The sequence below is a fragment of the Vigna radiata genome, chromosome 5 (genome assembly GCF_000741045.1).
Source record: "Vigna radiata var. radiata cultivar VC1973A chromosome 5, Vradiata_ver6, whole genome shotgun sequence".
Taxonomy (NCBI): Eukaryota; Viridiplantae; Streptophyta; class Magnoliopsida; order Fabales; family Fabaceae; genus Vigna; species Vigna radiata.
Window position 1 is genome coordinate 18,418,806 of NC_028355.1, and position 22,796 is coordinate 18,441,601.

Genomic DNA, 22,796 nt, shown 5'->3' on the forward strand with positions numbered 1-22,796 from the left:
TGTGTGTGTGTGTGTGTGTGTGTGTGTGTGTGTGTGTGTGTGTGTGTGTGTGTGTGTGTGTACTCCATAACAGAAAGGATGACTCACTCAATAATAAATATTTCATACACACATAGGATTTATATTCAACCCAATCTGACCAAGAAAAAGTTAGTTATTTAATTAGTCAATCTAATCCAATTTATTTATTAGAGAGAAAAAGAAATTTAAATTCAAACCTATTTATTACGTGTTGGTAATTAAACGAGTAGACTCACTGAATCACTCAAATAAAAAAACAAAATTTTTTCAATTCAAAACTAAATAAATGGGGATGGTCTTAAATTATATGTATGATCAATCAAAGATAAGATTTCATATACACAAAGACATCACAAAATCTCCGTAACAAAATCTTTAGTAGCTTCATAGTGATTCAAAATTGTTTTTGCATAATAAACATTGAGTTATTAAGTATAGATTGGTATGGATTTTTCATGTTGTCTAATTATTCTATACAAAAACAATTTCTGGCAAGCCTCCGTTTTTAATATTTTGTAAAATAATTAATCCAACAAAAAAATATTTATTAGGTGGGTTAGTGAGTGAATCCTGTTCATCACAAGTTCAATATAAATGAACTGAGTTCTTAAAAAGTCGGGTTCAAAATTGATCCACATTAAAATTAAAAAAAAATTCAACCCAATTCGATTCGAATATGTGATACATCAGTTTGATTCATAGATTAACGGATTCCAAAAACATATTTTAACAGCACTACCCGAAAGGATAACAAAAATTTAAAATGAAAATAATTTGATAATAATAAAACAATACAAGAAATATATAATTTGTTACTCAATTCAATAATTTCTAATACTATATCTTATAAAGCAAATTTTAAATTTAATTCAATTTGATAAAACTAATTTATAAGTAAAAGTTTGGAAAGAGAGATTTTATGAAGTGATTAAAATATATTCCTATAAATTGAAAGAAAATTGATTTCACTGTTAACTACTGTTGTACATCCTCTTAAACTATAAAGTAAACCATAAAGTGGTGTTGAAAAGAAAAGAGTTTAATTTGAGAAAGATGAAAATGTGTCTTGAAATTGCATAATGAAAAGAGAGTTGGAAAATGGGTATGTACGGCCACCAACTAAACTTGTGTGAAATGAATGCTTGAATAGGATTTTGCCCCCACAAAAGTACATGAAGACACTCTTGAGATGACCATTGCAATGCCAATGCCTTGAAATTTAACCCTAAATAATAAAAGGATTTCTTATCATAGTAATGGCAACAGTGTGTATACTACCTTGCTCCTTGATGCATGGAGCATTTATTCATTAGCCACCTACTTCTGTCATCTCTTCCTTTATGTCAATTTCTTCTTTATCATCATATACTACAAAATTAGTGGTATCTACCCTTCCTAACTTCTACTAAATATAGGCCACAAAAATTAGATCATGCCTTCTAACCATTTCTTTTTCTTCCTTACAAAATATTCACATTTTTAATATTATCAATCTCTTATTTAGGTTCATATTCTATTTTTTTTAATAAATCTCTTTCCATACACCTATCGATTTTTTAATATTGTATTTCAAAAACACAACACAAAAATAAAATAAAACAATCTTAATTTAGTGTCTTTGCTGATATATCATAATACATATCATATAACAGAAAAGACAGATTTGATTATTTTTGGAAAACTGGGGTGTGTTCACTTGGGGTGATGGGAGGTAATGAGAGGAGAGTGATTGAGTGAATTTGAGGATAATATTTTTTGCTGTTTATTTGAGTGAATTTGGAAGTAAACGAGAGTGAATTTTGAAGTAGTCATATAAACTAAATCATATACTAATTCTCACAAATTTTATTTCAAAATTCACTCTCGTTTACCTCTAAATTCATTCAAATAAATAACAACAAAAAAATTACTCTCAAATCTACTCAATCACTCTCCTCCAATCCCCCAAGTGAACAGACCATAAATGACATTTTTATAGTGTATTACATTGCATGCATTGACTCACTAACACTCATGATAGGTTGAAAGAAAGGCCCACGGCCTTTCCATCATAGCACAACTTGGAAGTTACATACATCAATATAATTATTGTTATCACAGTTACTTTTAGACGAAAATGGAGTCTGCCATGTGATTTTATGGTTGAAAAGTTTCTATTATTTTCATAGTCGAATTTTTATAGTTGTCGTAAGGACTTTCACTCATAAACATGTACAGTCTGTGCATGAGATTACAGGTCAAAGTAATTTAGGTAAAAGAACTTTTTAATAAACTTGTTTATAAATATTTACAAGAAGAAAAATTAAATATCTTTTTATAAATTAAAATTAACTTGTAAATATGTTAAAAACAAATTCTTAGAAAAAAAGTTGGCAAATGAAAATGATACGCAGGTTTCATAAAACTCAAACCAAGCAGAAAAATACACATCGTTACAACATTATCTTTTTGTACTTTAAAACTTGGTATAATTTGTGCATGTTATTTTCCTTTCTGCATCCCTTTCAGACATTAACTTCTGCCTTTAATAATAAGGAAGAAGAACTTTCCTCAAGATTTCTAAACCAAACCCTCAGAGACAAGGAACTTTCAAAACCAAGGATTTCCTAAGATTATTCTAAACCAAAGTTCTGCTTTTTATAATATAGGTATATGCTGATGTATTTCATGCCCTACTAAAACATTTTTTATTTTGTAAATATTTTCTGTTAATATTTTGTAAAAAAAATTCAAATTCATAGAAATATTCTTATGAAACTTAATTATTACAATTTTTGGTAAGAAATTTATTAAAAAATTTATATCAGATTCGAAATATTAAAATGTGTCACTTAATCAAATGATAATGGTGATAGTCCCTTATAAGTGATAAGATAAAAGTTATAAGAAAAAGATTCATTCATAAAAAATATTTTCAATTAAAATATGAACTCAGTTAATAGAAAAAATTAAACGAAAGAGATTTAATTAAAAAATATAAAAATTTCAATTGTTCAATAGAAGGAAAATGTTTAATAGAAATTTAATTTAAAAAAAAATACTCAAATTTATGAAATGTTTAAAATTTAATTAAGCTTTATTTTTAATAAAAAAATTAAGCTTGATCTAGCTAAATTGAGTGTGGCATGTTTTATCTTAAAGTTTACAATATATAGTCATGTTATAATGACTTTCTTATACAATTTGAGTTTTATTGAATGGTAGTGTAAAAGTACAGTGACTATGCATAGACTTTTCCTCCTCCTCTTCTAATATTATCAGATTTCAGAGAGATTTTTAAGACTATTTTTCCAAAAAATGTCCTTTATTATATATTATTTAAACTATTGCATAAAGTAAAAATAGTAATTACTTCAATTCAAAATTTAGAAAAAAGGACCACATTCATATTCTGAATTCGTTTAAAAAATATAATAAAATGTGTTTATAATTAATAATGGAGACACACTGAATAAATTTTACTCTAGAAGTACAATTTTGTTTTTGAATATGATACATTTTGGGTGGTGAAAAATGAGCATGGGAATAAATTTAATGTATTTGATGGATATGAGAATGTTGCAATCTATAAATAAATTTATTTAATAAGAATAGAAATAAATGTGTTTGAAAGAAAGTTGACATAAGTAGAAAAAAAATTAATATATATATATATATATATATATATATATATATATATATATATATATTTGGTAGCTTGAGTACATGCAAGGAACATCAATAGAAACTCAAGAAAGAGCATAGATAGCATAGAGTGACTTTATATCTAAAAGTAGGGAGAAACAGATAAAAGTTAGTGTATATATACAAAAATAAAAATAAATATTATTTAGACGACAACAATATATCTACAATGTAAAAATTAATTAGAACATTTTAATATTATATGATATATTGAAAATATTTAAAAATAGTTTTTATTATTTTTAATGAAAAATTAGGTGCTAAATTTATTATGTATATTGTAATCAAATCCAGAAATATTTTTTCATTGATAAAACAGTTAAAATATTTAATCTTTCCTAAGATGCATTTAAATTAAATAAGACTTTACAATCTTAGTTTTGAAAATGCTATTTTACATAATTTATTTGGATAATGATATTTAGACAACATTTTTTTGACAACATTTGAACATTGATTATGTGTCAATCTGTGATTGGTCGTAAATTACTCCATAATCAATAATAATAATCATAAACACTATTGTGAAGTAATTTACGACCAATCACAGATTGACACGTAATCAATGTTCAAATGTTGTCAAAAAAATATTGTCTAAATATCATTATCCAATTTATAATAACATGAATAGTTAATATATAATATTGAATCCTACTTTTTTTTATAAGTTTTATGCTTCAACTTCCATTTTATTTACTATAATATTAAAATTTAAAATTGATCTTTAAACTTCATCCAATAAAATAATATAAATTACAAAAGTGAACAACATCATTGCATATTTATATTTGGGAGCATTTTTTATATCCTATTAGGATATTCCTATTAAGTAGAAATGAATGACAAAGCAGTTTGCCAAATGTGTATTTTATTAGGAAGAAAGGGAAATGAAGAGATGGAAAGTAAAATAATATGAATAAAAAAATACACGTCTGCATATTTGGATAATCAATAGTAAATATTCTAAAAAATTGTAATCTTAAGATTTATATTATTTATAAACTGATTTGATACGTGTCATATTCTTACTCCTTAAAAAAGAACAAGAACAAACTCATTAACTATTTATTTATCTACATTCAATATAAATAAAAAACCGTACACATTGATTATTCTCAGACTCATTAGAAAAAAATTTCATGAACAACAAATTTATTTTCAAAAATAATAGAATGTTAAATATAAATAATGAATAAGATGTATGATGTGATAAAAGAAAGATAGAAAAAAATAATAGTTGTTAGTAAAATAAAAATCCCAATATAAGATGATTAATTAAGCAAACAGGCAGATAACTACAAATGAAGAAAAGAAAAATAAAATGAAGATCAGGATATATGTTACTGTTTTGAAAATAGATTTAATTCTACCAGTAACTGCTTCCATTTAATTATGATTAGGAGATTGCAAACCTGTTAAGCAGTTAACCCGTGCATGTAGTATATATATGATTAGTGGGATGATGTCCATGATTCTTTCCCAGGCGATGTGTTACTTCAAAGGAATAGTTAAAATTGACACTTAGATATACCGAGTTCCTTTTCTTGATCCCAATTTGATGAATTCGGATGCTTAAATACCACCAATCATAACATTGCAAAGTGTATTAAGTAACTATCAAACTGGCCATCGTCATATCAGCACTTTTGACAACATTTTTACAGAAACACAAAAGTAAACGAATTGAAAGGGATATACATACATATATATATATATAGATGGTATGAGAAAGTACTATTCAAGAACTATATATGACACGGATTAAGGTTCCTTTTTTTCCTTGTGGGATTACCCGAAGAAGAAGTTGAAGCTGCAGAATGGTTGTTTCTAGTTCCAATTGAGTAGCTCCTCGATCATCTGCAAAGCGAGTCTATCCTCCTCCTCCTCCTCCTCTTCTTCTTCTACTACTACTCCTCCATTGTTTCCAGCAGTGTCATTAACACTACTGCCGGACGACCATGCTGATTCAGTCTTGGTCTGCTTCTTCCCAAGCTCCACCCTCATGACCCAATTGGAGCCAGAATGTGGTCCTGCACCTTTCTGCCAGACTCCAATGTGGGAGTTATCAGCATCGAGCCTGAGACAAGTGAGGGAAGGAGCAGGGTCTTTGCAGTACTTTCTGAGCTTAGTGCTGAGGAGTTCTGAAAGAGCTTTGGGAGATAAGAAAGCGTTGTCATGATCAGCAGAAGAAGCAGCAGAAGGGGTGGTGGTGGCATCAGGCTGAGCTTGGTTCTTGGGGAAGTTAGTCTTGGCATTCTGACCATTCATCAAAATGGCTGCTTGATCATAAGCCCTTGCAGCAGCCTCAGCTGTCTCAAACGTGCCTAGCCACACCCTTCTCTTCCTGCAGTGAGAAGAGAAGAAATAAATAAAGAGAGAAAAGAAAAGAAAATAGTTATAAATGGAAGAAACAGAAGCAGCATTGTGTTGGTTTTGGTTTAGAGTTTAATGAGATGATTACAGTAAAGGATGGCGAATTTCTGACACCCAGGAGCCCCACTGGCGTTGCCTGACTCCTCTGAACTTCTTGGCTTGTACCATTATCTTTGTTAAATGGCGCGTGAGAGAGTGAGAGAGAAGAAGAGAGGTGAAGGGAATTATAATAGGGATTAATAAGAAGAGTAGTGTAAGTATTTAACAAGTGTTAACGAAATTTATGTGGGTTGTCGGTGAGGATTGGACGGAAAGTTGAAGTGAACAGTACACATGCAATAAAAGTTTCACCTGCACAACTTTGATAAATCCATGGTTCCTTAACAACTCAAATTAATGACCAGCTTGTAGGCCTCCTTCTGCCCACAAACATTATGCCATCACAAGCTCTGTTCCTTTTTTCCATCCAACACGGAATGTCAAAAACTATTACCCTCTAATTTCACCTTTTCAGCTCACTCCTTCCATTTATATCGTCAAACTCTCTAACAAAACCTCCCTTTTCTCATCACGTGAATTCTAATGGAAAATCTTTCGTTTTTCTCTTATTTTTTTAAATTTTCCACACTCATCTTAATTATCATCACACTTATGTCAAGCAATATTTTTCCCATGGAGTCAACTAATTCCTAATATCTGTTAGAAAAATTTTCTGCTTGAAATGCAGCCATGATCTCCTATTTTTCATAGCTGCCAAACTAGGATAATCTGATCCCTATTTTCTTCTTCCTTGTGTATTATATTATGTCATATGATGGACAGACCAGCCCTCCTATTATCCCTGCATTATACACTTACTTATTCGCATTTTGATTTAAAAAGTTTGTATAGATTTAATTGGAATACAGATTTATAAAATACTACGAGTAATGTAATATAAAATATTAAGAATAGTATGTGTGACACCTGAACACTGACGAGGGCGGGAAGTGATCGTCGGTGCAAGAGGTACGGACAAGGAGCGGTTCTTGGCAGGTTTCAAGTGGAAGGGGCACATGGACGAATCGAACATACACCGGAATGAGAGGGGTCTAGAGACTGTATAGGTATATGACTATACATTTGAAGGATAACTTAAAGGAATTAATTTGGTTACTCATATCAACAAATGCATTTGCTTTTCAATAGCCTAACCCATAAGAATAAGCGTGCTTAGCCTCGAGTAATTTAGGGATGGGTGACTTTCTGGAAAGTTTTCTCGGAAAATGTGCGAGTAAAGACAAAGCACATTGGAAAGTCTCGTGTTGATGTGTGGGGGCAGTCAATATTCCATGTAAGTTGTCGGGACGTTACAAATGGTATCAGAGCCTAACCTCTCCCAGTATGGTGTGGTTCGAGGACGAACCAAGCGGAAGCTGGTGGGCATGTGAACCCGGGCACTGACGAGGGCGGGGAGTGATCCTCGGTGCAAGAGGCACAAACAAGGAGCGACTCCTGGTAGCTTCCAGTGGAAGGGGCACATGGATGAATTGAACATACACCGGAATGAGAGGGATCTAGAGACTGTATAGGTATGAGACTATATAGTTGAAGGATAGCTTAAATGAATTAATTTAGCTACTCATATCAACAAATGCATTTGTTTTTCGGTAGTCTAACCCATAAGAACTCTATGATTAAACGTGCTTAGCTTGGAACCTGCAGTAATTTAGAGATGAGTGACCTTTTGGGAAGTTTTTAGGAAACAAAACACATTGAAAAGTCTTGTATTAATGTGTAGCTGTGTGGCGGCATTCAATATTCCATATAAGTTGTTCGCGTTTCAATATGAAATATCAGGAGTTATATAATTATGAAATATAAAAAATCATACAATAAATTATATATTTATTGAAAATTTGTTGGAACAATTTAAATCGCAATTCATGTAAAGTATTATTCGGCAATACAAAATTGATGACAAAGTTATTTGAAATTTGATAATAGATTTATTTTTTTTCAAATATGAATTTAGGTGAGATCCATACTTAAATGAGTACAAACTTTAAGTGAGTGTATATTGTAATTTGTAATTTGTAAAAATATATAAATTAAAATTAAAATTTCTTGGTTTGTAAAATTAATTTAAATTAACAATTTTAATTAAATGACTTGTAATTTATTAATAACTTAGTCTAATTTGATTTAAATATTTTTTTTAAAATACTTAAATAATAGAGTTTACATAATGTGCTGGATTTTGAAATATGTCATCATCATGAGACGACATAGACTTTGACATACCTGTACAAGTAAGTAATATCAATCCAAGAAAACCAGTTTATAACACTAGAAAAAAATGAAACTAATTAATTAGCAACTATGAGTTGTGTCAAGGATTAGGAAACTCTAAACCTCTAGATACATCTATCCAACCTTGGTCCATGTAATTAAGAGACCCATAAAATACTATAAAAAGAGATTTTCTTCATGATATATCTTATTTAATTATTATTGTATTTATTGTTTTTTACTTCTTGTTAACTTAAACACTAAAGACAAATCAACCAAATAAATAAAAAGAGGTCGAAGGAGGGTGAAAAACTTATATCGATTAGATCAAACTAAAAGGTTCCAACAAAAAATGAGAAAACATGTTAGAAATATAATAAACATAAAAATCATCTCCACATTGTAAGAACACATAATAAATTAATAACAATAATACATGTATGTTTTTTAATTTTTTTAAAAACAAAATATCATATATCAGGAACTCTAAACCTGAGTATTTAAAAAATAAATATTTTTTTAAAGGAATAAAATGATGGACATACAAGTTAGAGAGAATAACAAATTACTGAAACATTCTCAATTTAATATATCCATTTTCTTATTTCTAATTTTGGGTATATTATTTGCCTACAAAAATAATTTATTTTTCAAAATGATAATTGATTTAGTCTTGTCAATAGTGCATTTGATTAGCCAATTGAGATAATTGATTTGGTTAACTACTCCCATGTAGATTAATGATTTTAGTTGATAATTAATTTATAATCTTATAATTGATTTGAAACCCATCACTTCAACACTCAATATCTCATCAAATTATCTAAAATAAGTAAAACATCACAGTTACAAAAACACAACACCAAACAAAGTACGATAGTATAAATAAATAAATAAGTTATATAAAACTATTGAGTTATATATTAAACAATTATATAAAGCTTCACACAATGCATCTAACACATTTCTTACCTCACCAAGAACAGAAAGGAACAAAACAAAATAGTTTTAAAAAACGATAACTTAAAAAAAAACTATTGAATTCAAAAATACTTATTATATATTTAATAAAGTCCACACATATTTAATTATCCATGATTATCAAGTAATTGTTCAAAGTTTATTAGAGTGTAATATTATAATTTAAGTGTCAAGTGTCCTCGGAAACATATGGATACTAACTCTAATAAATTTATATTCGAGTTTTTAGGTTGTCATTATGGTGTGGTATATGATGTTGTCATATGCAAATAACTTTTTTTTTTTACAAGTATCAAACCAAATGTGAAATTTTGGTATGTGAAAAAGTTTCAATCAAAAAACATATTTATTGGACACAAAATTAAACAGATAAAGAACATAAAAACTTCAATTTGATGTTGTGAGAGCTTTTTTAATTTGCTTCGTCTTCATTTGACAATCTGATGCAAAGAAAGTGTCTTTGTAGAGGCATTTAATGCAAAATTTAATATATACGACCAAACTTCATACATTATAAACTAAAACTAAAACAGTTAAATTATCTTTTTAAAAGTAATATTTTGTTGATTGTGTGAGATTCATGGTTGCTTATTGAACAAGTATTTAATATCTGTTGGAAGTTTCACATCGATTAGAGATAAGGTTGAATTCTAATATAGAAGTGAGGTGTAACCTCACCTTACCATTACCAGTCGATTTTGTGAGATTGAGTTAAGCTTAAAACCCACTTTCTAATATGTCAAATCGATATTGGACTATCCAATTTCTACTAAAACTCATTTTCTAATAACATCTTCGATTTCATGACTTTAAAAAATATTTCTAAGAATTAAATATATAAAATATACTAAAATAAAAATATATATATTTATATATACCTGAAAGAAAAGATGGAAGGCTCAAACTCCCTTCACACACCAATGAGGTTCGCAACCCTTCATGAGCGACCTTTTTCCCTCTTTTACAAACAGACATCTTAAAACTTTATACAAAAATATATATTAATTTGAGATTAAATTACTAAAAAATATTATCTAAAAGAAAAGAAAAGTACAATTGACCAAAAGTCATTAACATTATCTAAAATTTTCAAAATGATACATAGATTAATGAGTATGGTAACCACTTTATACGTGTGATTTAAGGCATAATGAACCATTTATGGATATAATGATGATGTACACTATAAGAGTGAGAAAAGTGTGAAATCTCATAGATATATTTTTGGTCCCTATACTTTTAGTGAAAATTAGAATTAGTCCATCTTTAAAATTTTAGTCTAATTTATTCTTCCAACTTTAGAAATGTATGAATTTAATTTTTTTAACAAATTTTTTTTAACTTTATTTGATGTTTCAAACACGTTTTTTAGTTAACATTGAAGCAAAAATGTGTCAAACAATATAAACAACCAAATTGCTATTATGAAACATGTTTAAAACATCAACTAAATCTAACAAAAATTAGTTAAAAGGACTAAATTCATACATTTCTAAAGTTGGGAGACTAAATTAGGCCAAATTTTTTAAGAGAAACTAATTTCAATTTTAACTGAAAGTTAAGAGATAAAAACATATTTAACCCATATTGTTTAACAAACAAAACCAAATGTCTCTTCATCATTGGAGCTATTTATTGTAGGACCTTCCACAAATTTTCCTTTTTCTTATTTTTATTTTGTTACGATATGTAATAATTAAAAATTGGAAGCTTTAATTACCTACTTTATTTTGTTTTCTTTAATTTCTTAAAAGCATTTTTATTAAATATCTGGTCATTAGCCCTTGCAATATTAGGTGGATTTCACCTACTGCTGTTGAAATAATGTGATAGCGACAGTGGAGACATACAAAATGCGTATGGGCCATGAATAATAAAGGAGGAGGCTGTTTCCATTTCAATATTTTAGAAAAGTCCCACAACCTTATTGCTCTCTTAGCCACCAATTCAACTTTTTCCCAAATTTTCTACGCTACCACATTAATTTCTCAATTATAATAAAATAACATGTTATATTTATTTCTTTCAATATTTATTTAAGTTCTAATCACCTTCTAATTTAGCATACTTGTATGAGACAATTCATCATGGTAATTAATTTACTTTTTCTGGTTCTTTGTTTTTTTTAAAATCAAATGAAAAAGCTAAAATCGTTAAAAATATATTTAATAATTAAATATTTTAAAATAGAGTAATTAATTGACGTCGTTAAATCTTCGACGATTTTAATTTTATGATCAATCATTTTAATTAAAGTTAACAAATGTACAATGAAAGCATATTTTAACCGAAACTGCATCGAAATAAACTTTTTTATTTTCTAAGCTTAATTTGGTGTACAGTCTGTAGAAATACAAATACCTAGACAAACAATAACGCAGTAAATACAAATGTCATTATTGAGACTAATCGCAATTAATTGCATATATCTGTCAAAATGGACTCTTAATTAATCCATTTTAAGTGTTATTATTTTAGATTTTCTGCAGACACATTTCTCTTTCTCCAAACATAACACTCCCTAAATTCTCTTTCCATGTTTCTCTCCAAATATATACTACATCATAATCAACTTAAAATAAAATTGATTTTTATAATAATAATAGTAATAATTAAATAAATATAATATGTTAGAATAAAATTATCATTACATTTTATTCTTAACATGCAAAAATAAATATAATGTAATTGTCCTTAGTATTAATTATTGTTTAACTTGACCATTCAATTATATCATATAGTCATAACATAAAATATATAACAATATTCATTAACATTAAAAATATGATGATAACTTAACATAATATAAAATTATATTAAATTGAGATATAAAAATATAAATGAGTATAAATAATTGAATTATATATTTTATAAATAATAATCATTAATTATAAAATAATTTACTTTAATTTCTAAACTTATAAACATGTTTTTATGCTTATTAATAATTTTAGTTTAACTTTAAAAGATTAAATTACTGATTGACAACAGTTTTTATGGTGGTTCTGAAACTGTGGAATTTAATGTAGTTTCTAAGGTAATAGTAATTAATAACTGCTCCCGATGAGACGGTCAAACTAAACAATGTGACGTGATTTTCTTATTTATGCGGTACGGCATGTTTGCATGTTTGCCCATTCCTGAAAACTCTCAACTAATTCCAATTTTATTATTTCACTCAATTTGACTATTCTTTAGGTTGTGCTATACGTCACCTTACAGCAATTAAAGGACAAGAATAATATCTACATTTACTTCTTAATAAAATAGAAAAAAAAAACTGTAATAAATACTAGATAAATATTTTTAATAGATATTTCTGTGTAATGGATATTATTATTTTTATTATTTCTCGTTGCTCGGATAAGTCTTTAATATAAAAATAATATTTTTTGAATATATAAATATTAAATAATTATAAAATATAAGTAATCATATTTGAATTTAGAAATAAGTTACAAAAATAAGAAAAAAATTAATAAATGTTTGTTACATTACTTTATATTTTAATAATTTAAATCAACGGACAAATATGAGAATAAAGTATTAGAATTAGAGTCTCATAAATATATATAACTTAATATATATAACATTATCTATATCCTATTAATATAGAAATTTCTTGTTAAAATTGAGATAGGTTAAACAATACATATCCATTTTTCAGCTTCATTCATAACCGAAGATTTCTTACCATCCCTAGTTCTTATCTATAACTTAGAAGTATATATAATTGAAGGTTTTAAATATTAAGTTAAAATAACATAGTTAAATTTACTGTAATAAAGAAATCAAGCAAAATATTCCATATCAGATCTTGGAAACTATGAAACAATATCTTCAACTATTTTAATTTAAAAAAAATGTAAAAATATCGCTATGTTTATATTTAAGAAAGATCTCTGTTCCGTAGAAAAAAAAATTATAAATTTTGAGTGTTTTTCACAAATTTTAATTATAAAAATTTTGGTAATGGTTGAACGAAATTATTTATAAAAATTTGCATCCTCCTCAATGAAAAACTTTCACTCTGTCATTTTTTCTGTATAAAAAGTATAGTGTAAAACGTTGGAAGGGAAGGAATGATATTATTGAATTGTTCATACATATAATAGAAAAATGAATGTTTGGAATTTTATCCAGAATGCAGAAGCGGGGCCCGAAATATTTATTGAGCAACTAAAAGAATAATAAAAGTCAAGCGAAGGAATGGATCATTAAAGCAAAACTCTCAATTTAATTACCGTTACATCACATTCAAAATAATTTTAGAATAATACTAATATTTTTTATACAGTTAAACATATGTGTCTTATCAATTTAAAACGTATAATCAATCTTTAAAAAACGTAATTTATATAGTTTTTAATTAGTACTGATTAAAAATTTAATATATTTTCAAATTATCATTATATTATTGAACTGTCAATTCATGAAATGGATAATATTAATAATAAATATTATGTTTTTTTTTTAAATATTTAGAGCCCAAACAACATTATATTTTAAAAATACTGTATATATGAATTGTAAATATCATTTAAAATTTAAATTTTTTTTTTAACATTTGATTCATATATTGTATTATTCGATATGAAAAATTTGTTATTTGTTTGAATTTACCGTTCCATTCATTAATGTTTATTTTCATGTTTAATATATATATTTTGACGTGAAATGGTATGTAATAAAAATTCTATATTGATTAATTATAAAACATTTGATTTCATAAGTGTAAATAAAACTTAAGAGTTCATTTCTTTTACAAAGGCTAAATTAAAAATCTAAAATTTATATTAAATAAGCAACTTTAGGAAAATGGAAATCTCACATGTTTGAATTACTTCATTACTTATTTATCCATTAATTTAAATGTGTAATATACATACAATATCAAAATCAAAATGTATCAAATTTTTATTTCTTGTCATATAGTCTCTACTTTACTAGTTTGGTTAATAAATAATTGTATCTCTTCCTCCAATTCTTTTATATCTATAGTTAATAAAAAAATGACAAATAATAGTTTCTATAAAATATGTTATTCAAGTTATTGACCCTCAAAGTAATTCCGGTTTCAAGTTATTAACTCAACAAATATATTAAAAGTTACTAATTTAATTATATTATATATGTTTATAATTATAAGGAAGATATTATGTGTTGTAGGATATAATTGTAAGATGATGTAATTCGTCTATGAATACAAGAGAACTGAAATTACAAAAATAACTAACTTTATACAAAATTATTTATTTTAATTAAAAAATTTATTTTTTTTATAAAAAGAATTTCATAATTTTATAATAAAAAATCGCAAAACTCAATTCAAAGTAAAGAGTTACATTATTTTATGTGAAATTAAAATGAAATCGAAGTGCATTTAACTTTTATATTTACTTTAGATAATTTTTTCAAAAAATCCAATCAAATTAGGGTATACTTTTTCATTAATACAATTTTTTTTTATTATTTTAGAAATAAATATTAAGAGATGTTTTTTCCAATTCAAAAGTATAAAATTGTATTTCCTTTACTTATATTCCCGCAAATATTACGTCCCGATTTCGGTGAACAACGGTCATTAGTATTTTTTTTCTTCAAAATATTAAAATATATTTAACTAAAAGATCAAAATAAAATGAATTTTGAGTTAATATAATTAATAAAAACAAAAATTAATGTGTGAGTGATAATAATTTTAATTTTTTAATAACATGTTCAGTCTTCAATTAGTAAACTATTTATAGGATTTAACTGCGAGGAGTAGTTACATATTATATATTATATTATATTATATAAAAATAGACAAATTGAGTTAAATAGAGATAGAAACACAGAATTGATGGTGATGTTATGTTGATGTAAGTTAGAGTTGAAAATTGAGTTATACTTTTCTTCAAATGTTTCACATACTCACACATTAACAGTACCTTGATTTTGTGAAAGCCTGTGACTGGACTCGTTTGAATTTACTAGAAACAAAAATCCTTAATTTAACCTTAAAAACATCATACAGGAGTCACTGTTGTTACTAGCTTCAAATACTTTTGAACTGCGGAATATGTTTGAAAACAAACATTCTCGTACAATACTCTCTTCCTTGAATGTTAAGTTGAGAACTAATTCCTTAGTTGAGAAATTGCAAAAGAATCTCTATTCTTCAAAGCGATGTTTGTTTCCACAGTATATCTCTTGCTTCAGAATTAAGACACACTATTTATCACATCACATCCATTACTCTTCCTATAAATGCATTACATCAAGAGACCTTCATCATACGGACTGTACCATCGTCCACATTTTCCATGTAAGCAACTTCCATTTTTGCATCGATTATAAAATCTGTAACATGCATGCATCTGTTGTTGTTGTGAAAAGTATATGCTAAATATCTTTCTCTTTAGTTGCAGAATGTCTCGTTTGCTGCATGGGACTCTCAATGTGACCATATACGAGGTTGATACACTGCCAACTCTTAACGACTGCGATTTCAATCTCTGCTGCAAGGTTCATGCCTTAACCCAAATTCTCCTGTTCTGTTCTTTCATCAATGTAGTCACAATACATATAGTTTTCCTACTTTTCTTCTCGAGTACACAATAAAAATTTGATATTTTCCTTTCTCTTCATTTACACCACTTAAACAATTTAACCAAGAAAAAAAAAGGTAAACTAACAGGTTGTTAGTACGTACGAAAGGACAGTTCAACTTATTTAGAGAATGTACATGAACTAAAGCTTCTTTAACAGTAAGCTTTGGCTTTTACGCGCACAGATATATGATATTCGTAAAGAATTTGTCACCATAATATGAACTACTTTTGTATGTGTCAAATATAAAGTGTAGTATATAAGGATTATGTCAAGTTTTACTTCTCGTTTTTTGTTCATGTCTGGTTTCAATACTGTAAACAGGGTACAAATCGAAGCGTGAGGAAGAGATTCCTTTCCCAACTTAAGAGTTGTCTGTTCTGTCAATGCCAGGGCCAGCCCGGGGTACCTTAATTTTCGAAAAAAAACAAAATTTATGCTATTTTGACATTTAATTTTAAGCATGGAGCTTAAATTTCCTTCTGATTAGTCTAATTCTTTACTTGTAATAACGTTTCGCAGTCTACCCAAACGGGTCTGTATGCAACAATTGATTTAGATAAGGCAAGAGTTGGAAGGACTAAAGTGCTAAATGATGAACCCTCCAACCCCAGGTGGAATGAGACCTTTCGCATATACTGTGCCCATTTGATCTCCCATGTTATATTCACTGTCAAACGAAAAGACCCCATTGATGCGACTCTAATTGGAAGAGCTTATGTCCCAGTTGAACAAATCGTGAACGGTAACATAGTGGACACATGGGTCCCAATATTAGACGAGGATCGTAACCCCATTCCAAGTTCCTCAAAAATCCATGTCACAATGAAATTCTTTAATGTTTTGAATGACATAAACTGGTCTGGAGGAATAAGAAGTCCGACTTTTCAAGGAGTTCCCCACAGTTTCTTCGGTCAAAGAACTGGTTGCAACGTTGCTTTGTACCAAGATGCCCATGTTTCGGATGGTTTTCAGCCGTGGATTCCCTTGTCAGGAAGAAGGAATTATGAGTTTAGGAAATGCTGGGAGGATATTTACAGTGCCATTGTGGAGGCTAGGTACTTTATTTATATTACTGGCTGGTCTGTGTACACTGAAATATCCTTGATTAGGGACCCCATGCAGCCCAAGAGAATCACCCTTGGGGAACTTCTCAAGAGGAAAGCCGAGGAAGGTGTTAAGGTTCTTATGCTTGTTTGGGATGATAGAACATCTGTGCCAGACTTCAAGAAGGATGGCTTAATGGCAACCCATGATCAAGAAACTGCTGCTTACTTCAAAAACACGAAGGTGAATTGTGTTTTGTGTCCGCGCAACCCAGATGTTGGAAGAAGCATTGTGCAAGGTTTAGAAACTTCAACAATGTTCACTCATCACCAGAAGAGTGTAGTTGTTGATAGCCAATTTGTTGGTGCTGCGGTGGGACAACGACAAAAGAGAACAATAACAAGTTTTGTAGGTGGCATTGATCTTTGCGATGGGAGATACGATACTCAGGAACATCCTCTATTTTCAACTTTGGACACAGTGCATAAAGATGACTTCCATCAACCAAATTTCCCAGGTGCTTCCATCAAGAAAGGTGGTCCAAGAGAGCCATGGCATGATATTCACTGCAAGTTAGAAGGGAATGTTGCTTGGGATGTTTTGTTCAATTTTCAACAAAGGTGGGAGAAGCAGGTTGGGAATCAGTTCCTATTCCCTTCGAGCATGCTTAACGAATACTTTGTCCCTCGATCCACTGCGGCAACGACAAATGATAACGACACATGGAATGTTCAGTTGTTCAGATCCATTGATGGTGGTGCAGCTTCTGGCTTCCCCTCAGACCCAAAAGTTGCAGCTGAATCCGGCCTTGTTAGTGGGAACAACAACATCGTTGATAGAAGTATTCAAGATGCATATATAAATGCTATTAGAAGAGCCCAAAATTTCATCTACATTGAAAACCAATATTTCCTTGGGAGTTCATATGCCTGGCAAGCTTCTGATATAGTAGTTGAGGATATTGGTGCATTGCATCTTATACCAAAGGAGCTGTCATTGAAGATTGTTAGCAAGATTGAAGCAGGGGAAAGATTTTCTGTGTATGTTGTCATACCAATGTGGCCAGAAGGCATACCTGAGAGTGATTCAGTTCAAGCAATACTAGATTGGCAAAGGAGGACAATGGAGATGATGTATGCTGATATAGCTCAAGCCATTCAAAGAACTGGAATTGAAGCTCACCCAAGAGACTACTTGACCTTTTTCTGCCTTGGAAACCGTGAGGGTCAGAAATATAGCGAGTACACTCCTACTGAGGCACCAGAACCGGACACTGATTACAGCAGAGCACAAAAGTCTAGGCGATTCATGATCTATGTTCATGCCAAGATGATGATAGGTAAGGGATCCAAACACTTGTTTATATGTTAAATTTTTTAGTACTTTTATACTTGGTGGTGATATATGAGATTAACAAGCTGTGGTGATTCTTGCTTCCTTCAGTTGATGATGAATACATAATCATTGGTTCTGCGAACATAAACCAAAGATCAATGGATGGAGCAAGAGACAGTGAGATTGCGATGGGTGCATTCCAGCCAGGACATTTAGTGTGTAATGGGCGACCCAGAGGACAGATATATGGATTTCGACGTGCACTGTGGTATGAACACCTCGGAGATGTTAATGATAGTAGCATTTTCGACGATCCTGAAAGCGAAGAATGCATGAAGCTTGTGAATCATCTTGCTGAAACCAACTGGGCTCTGTACTCTGAGCAAACGTTTTATGAGAATACAGAATTTCACCACCTCATGCGTTATCCCATAGAAGTAACCAACCATGGAGCCATAACGAACCTTCCAGGGATTCAATATTTTCCTGACACTAAGGCTCGGATTTTGGGTGCCAAATCAGATTATCTTCCTCCAATTCTCACCACTTAGCTTATAAACCATATGTAATTACTTGTTGGGAAGACCGTGTCGAAGAATTGAATGTATCTTCATGTAAATGCTTGTTCTTACCATTTCTATCGTAATAAATATAACTTGTTTTTAAGCACGAATCTTTCTTCATAATACAAGTTAGATTTAAAATGAGTCTTTGGGGAGGCAGGGAGATGAGTAGGAAATACATGGAGAGCAATCTTTTGTTATAATATTTTATAATTATTGCAAAAGAACCTAGGCTATAACGTTCTCTGCAACGTTTAGAAATGAGTTTTAATTTCCAACTTTCAAAATTTTTAAAGTGATTCAATTTTGCAACGTTAAAATACTATTTGCATTAGTTTTATTTCTTTTATTATCTGCTGGCTCTATAAATAGGGAGTACTTCTTCCATTTCAAAACACACCAAAAAATCAATCTTTTCTCATTCTCTTCTCTTCTAAAGTTTCATCCTTTGCCTCTTTTTCTTCTCTAAAATATTCTGGATTATTCTTATACTCTTTTAACATTAAAGACTTATGGCTGACGTCAACAACATGCCTTCGGAGAACCAAACCATTATTCCCGGAACCTAGACCGGAACCTAGACGGTCTTCGCAAAATCACTTCCGGACGTGTCTAAAATTGAAATTTTCTCGGGACAGAACTTTCGGCGCTGGTAAGAACGCGTTTCCACCCTTTTAGACATGTATGGAGTTGTTGATGCTCTTTCATCTCTGAAGCCCGACTCTACTATTCCTTCAAACTCAAAACTAGTTGAAGAATGGACTTACGCAAACAAGGTATGCTGACACACTCTACTTAGTGCACTTTCTAATGATTTGTTCGATGTGTACTGTTCCTACAAGGAAGCAAAGGACATTTGGGACTCGTTGATTCTCAAATACACTGCCGAAGATGTCGTCAGATAAAGGTTTGTCATAGGAAACTACTACCGTTGGGAGATGATTGAAGGCAAGGACATAAAAAGCCAAATCAATGAATACCACAAGTTGCTCGAAGATATCAAAGCGGAGAACGTTTTTGAAACATAGACACAAGCAAATGTCACTTTCAGAGCTGATCACTCACATAATCGTTGAAGATACCAACAGGAAGGAGTCTCCTACTGCAAGGGCCAAAGCTTTGACTACAAAGGCAAATATGGCAGAAGTAAGACTTGCTCCCAAAAGGTACGAACACAAACCTGATCACAAAAGGAAAAATCATTTTCTTAAATCCCGTCCCAATGAATCTAAACCCACCATCAAGAAGAAAGGAAATTGTTTTGTATGTGGGAAGTCAGGCCATCATGCACCACAGTGCAGGCGCAGAGCGAGAAATGACAATCCTCCTAGGGCCAATATAGTCGAAGGAGATGAAATTATTGTTGCGGTCGTTTCTCAAGCAAATCTGATGACCAATGTGAGCAAGTGGGTGGTAGACTCTGGTGCTACCAGGCATATCTATGCAAACAAAAGTGCTTTTACCTCTTACACTAGTGTAGGGGATGGAGAAGAACACGTCTACCTCCATGATTCCAGCACCACTCCTGTTCTAGGAAAAGGAAAAGTTCTTCTCAAACTCACATCTGGAAAGACTCTGGCCTTGAGCGATGTGCTACATGTGCCATCAATCAGAGTTAATTTAGTCTCTGTAGCACTGTTGGGAAAGGTGGGGGTTAAAGTGTCATTTGAGTCTGACAAGATCATTATGACAAAAAATAATGTTTTTGTGGGGAAGAGATATTGTGATCAAGGTCTCTTTGTACTTAACATTTCTGAAATTATGAATGAATCTAGTTGTTCTGCTTATATTGTTGACTCGTATGATATATGGCATGCTAGATTAGGACATGTGAATTCCTCGTATGTTTTGAAATTACAACGACTAGGATTGATTAATATGCATGATAAACAGAGTAGTATATGTGATATATGTGTAGAATCTAAATTAACAAAGAAATCATGTTTTTCTGTAGAACGCCAAACTGAATTATTAGGGTTAATTCATACTGATCTAGCTGATATGAAACAAACTATGTCTAGAGGAGGGAAAAATTATTTTGTGACCTTTATAGATGATTTTTCTAGATATACCAAAGTTTACTTAATCAAAAATAAAGATGAAGCCTTTGATGTGTTTTTAACCTATAAAGTAGAAGTAGAAAATCAATTGAATAAGAAAATTAAGAGGATTAGATCAGATAGAGGTGGTGAGTATGTTTTGTTTAATGACTATTGTGTTAAAGAAGGGATTATCCATGAAGTGACCCCACCATATTCACCCGAGTCTAATGGAGTAGCCGAGAGAAAAAATAGAACCCTTAAGGAAATGGTGAATGCTATGCTTGTTAGTTCTAGTACACCTGATAACCTTTGGGGAGAAGCCTTGCTTACTGCATGTTTTTTACAAAATAGGATACCCCATGAGAAAACCGGTAAAACTCCTTATGAGTTGTGGAAAGGTTACCAACCTATCCTTAAATATCTAAGAGTGTGGGGGTGCCTAGCTAAGGTGATGTTACCCGATCCTAAGAAAAGGAAAATAGGCTCTAAAATCGCTGATTGCATGTTCTTAGTTATGCTGAACATAGTGCTGCCTATAGGTTTCTAGTTGTTAAAAGTAACATACTTGAGAGAAATTCTATAATGAAGACGAAAAATGCCGAGTTTTTTGAACATGTGTTTCCCTTAAAGGTTAGTGAGATGTCTCAACCTATTGATGATAATGATGATGATAATAATAGTGATACTATAAATGAGGTTTTGAGAAGAAGTAAAAGACAGAGAAAAGAAACTTCCTTTGGAGATGACTTTTATACTTATCTTGTTGATAGTGATCCAACTAGCTTTGTAGAAGCTACTAGTGCGCCTGATGCAAAACATTGGGATAAGGCTATTAAGACTGAAATTGAATCAATTCGGAAAAACAATACTTGGACTTTAGTAGATTTGCCTAAAGGAGCAAAACCCATAGGTTGTAAATGGATCTTTAAGAAAAAATATCACCCTGATGGATCCATAGAAAAATATAAGGCAAGATTAGTAGCAAAAGGTTTTACTCAGAAACCCAACATAGATTACTTTGATACTTTTGCTCCTGTGACTAGGATTTCCTCTATTTGAGTGTTATTAGCTTTAGCAGCTATCCATAAACTAGTGATACATCAGATGGATGTTAAAACAACCTTTTTGAATGGTGATTTAGAGGAGGAAATTTATATGACTCAACCTGAAGGGTGTGTTGTACTTGGTCAAAAGAATAAGGTATGTAAACTTTAAATCTTTGTATGGGTTGAAGCAAGCACCTAAACAATGGCATGAAAAACTAGATAATGTATTGTTATGTGATGGTTTTTCATCTAATGATGCTGATAAATGCGTGTGCTCTAAATCTGAAAGTGGTGATAGTCTCATTATATGCTTGTATGTGGATGACATGTTAATATTTGGTACATGCAATGAGATTGTCGCTAGAACTAAATTGTTTCTAGGATCAAAATTTGAAATGAAAGACATGGGTGAAGCCAATGTGATTTTAGGTATTAGAATCATAAGGAAGGAAGATAGTATTTTACTTTCTCAAGAACAATACGTTTAAAAACTTCTTAAGAAGTTTGGGTTTTATGACTTAAAACCAGTGAGTACCCCTTATGATGCTAATTCTAATTTAATGAAAAATAAAGGAGAATGGTTATCTCAGCCTCAGTATGCCCAGATAATTGGGAGCTTACTGCACTTGATGAGCTTTTCTAGACCTGATATTGCTTATGCAGTAGGTAGACTGAGTAGGTACACTCAATGTCCAAATCAAGAACATTAGGACGCATTTTCCAAACTTATGAGATACTTAAGAGGTTCAATGGATTATGCCATTGAATATAGTGGATTTCCTGCTGTACTAGAAGGGTACAGTGATGCTAACTGGATCTCTGATTCATATGAGACAAAA

General features: G+C 30.3%; 2 protein-coding genes across 3 annotated transcripts; one reads left to right on the forward strand and one right to left on the reverse strand.

The window, feature by feature from the left end:
• Nucleotides 1–5,282: 5,282 nt before the first annotated feature.
• On the reverse strand, nt 5,283–6,387 carry LOC106761449 (ethylene-responsive transcription factor SHINE 2). Its single transcript, XM_014645000.2, has 2 exons — nt 6,167–6,387; nt 5,283–6,049 (listed from the first exon to the last, which is right to left on the reverse strand). The coding sequence occupies exons 1-2, from the start codon at nt 6,244–6,246 to the stop codon at nt 5,533–5,535; spliced, it is 597 nt and encodes a 198-aa protein (XP_014500486.1). The 5' UTR covers nt 6,247–6,387; the 3' UTR covers nt 5,283–5,532.
• A 9,229-nt stretch (nt 6,388–15,616) lies between these two features.
• LOC106760832 (phospholipase D alpha 1) lies at nt 15,617–18,989 on the forward strand. 2 transcript variants are annotated; one of them, XM_014644263.2, is made up of 5 exons: nt 15,617–15,640; nt 15,738–15,840; nt 16,249–16,329; nt 16,447–18,310; nt 18,415–18,989. In XM_014644263.2, the coding sequence occupies exons 2-5, from the start codon at nt 15,745–15,747 to the stop codon at nt 18,855–18,857; spliced, it is 2,484 nt and encodes an 827-aa protein (XP_014499749.1). In that variant the 5' UTR covers nt 15,617–15,640; nt 15,738–15,744; the 3' UTR covers nt 18,858–18,989. The 2 variants fall into 2 exon arrangements, with proteins under 2 accessions (XP_014499749.1, XP_022636565.1); XM_022780844.1 differs by having other exon boundaries at nt 15,618–15,640; nt 15,744–15,840.
• The last annotated feature ends 3,807 nt before the right edge of the window (nt 18,990–22,796 follow it).

Excerpts from the sequence above, each read along its gene's own strand:
- LOC106760832 (XM_014644263.2), top strand. The coding sequence starts at position 15,745 with ATGTCTCGTTTGCTGCATGGGACTCTCAATGTGACCATATACGAGGTT. Across the intron at positions 16,330-16,446 it reads AATGCCAGGGCCAGCCCGGG|TCTACCCAAACGGGTCTGTA; the intron begins GTACCTTAATTT and ends AACGTTTCGCAG. Across the intron at positions 18,311-18,414 it reads TCATGCCAAGATGATGATAG|TTGATGATGAATACATAATC; the intron begins GTAAGGGATCCA and ends TGCTTCCTTCAG.
- LOC106761449 (XM_014645000.2), bottom strand. The coding sequence starts at position 6,246 with ATGGTACAAGCCAAGAAGTTCAGAGGAGTCAGGCAACGCCAGTGGGGC. Across the intron at positions 6,050-6,166 it reads GAAATTCGCCATCCTTTACT|GAAGAGAAGGGTGTGGCTAG; the intron begins GTAATCATCTCA and ends TTCTCACTGCAG.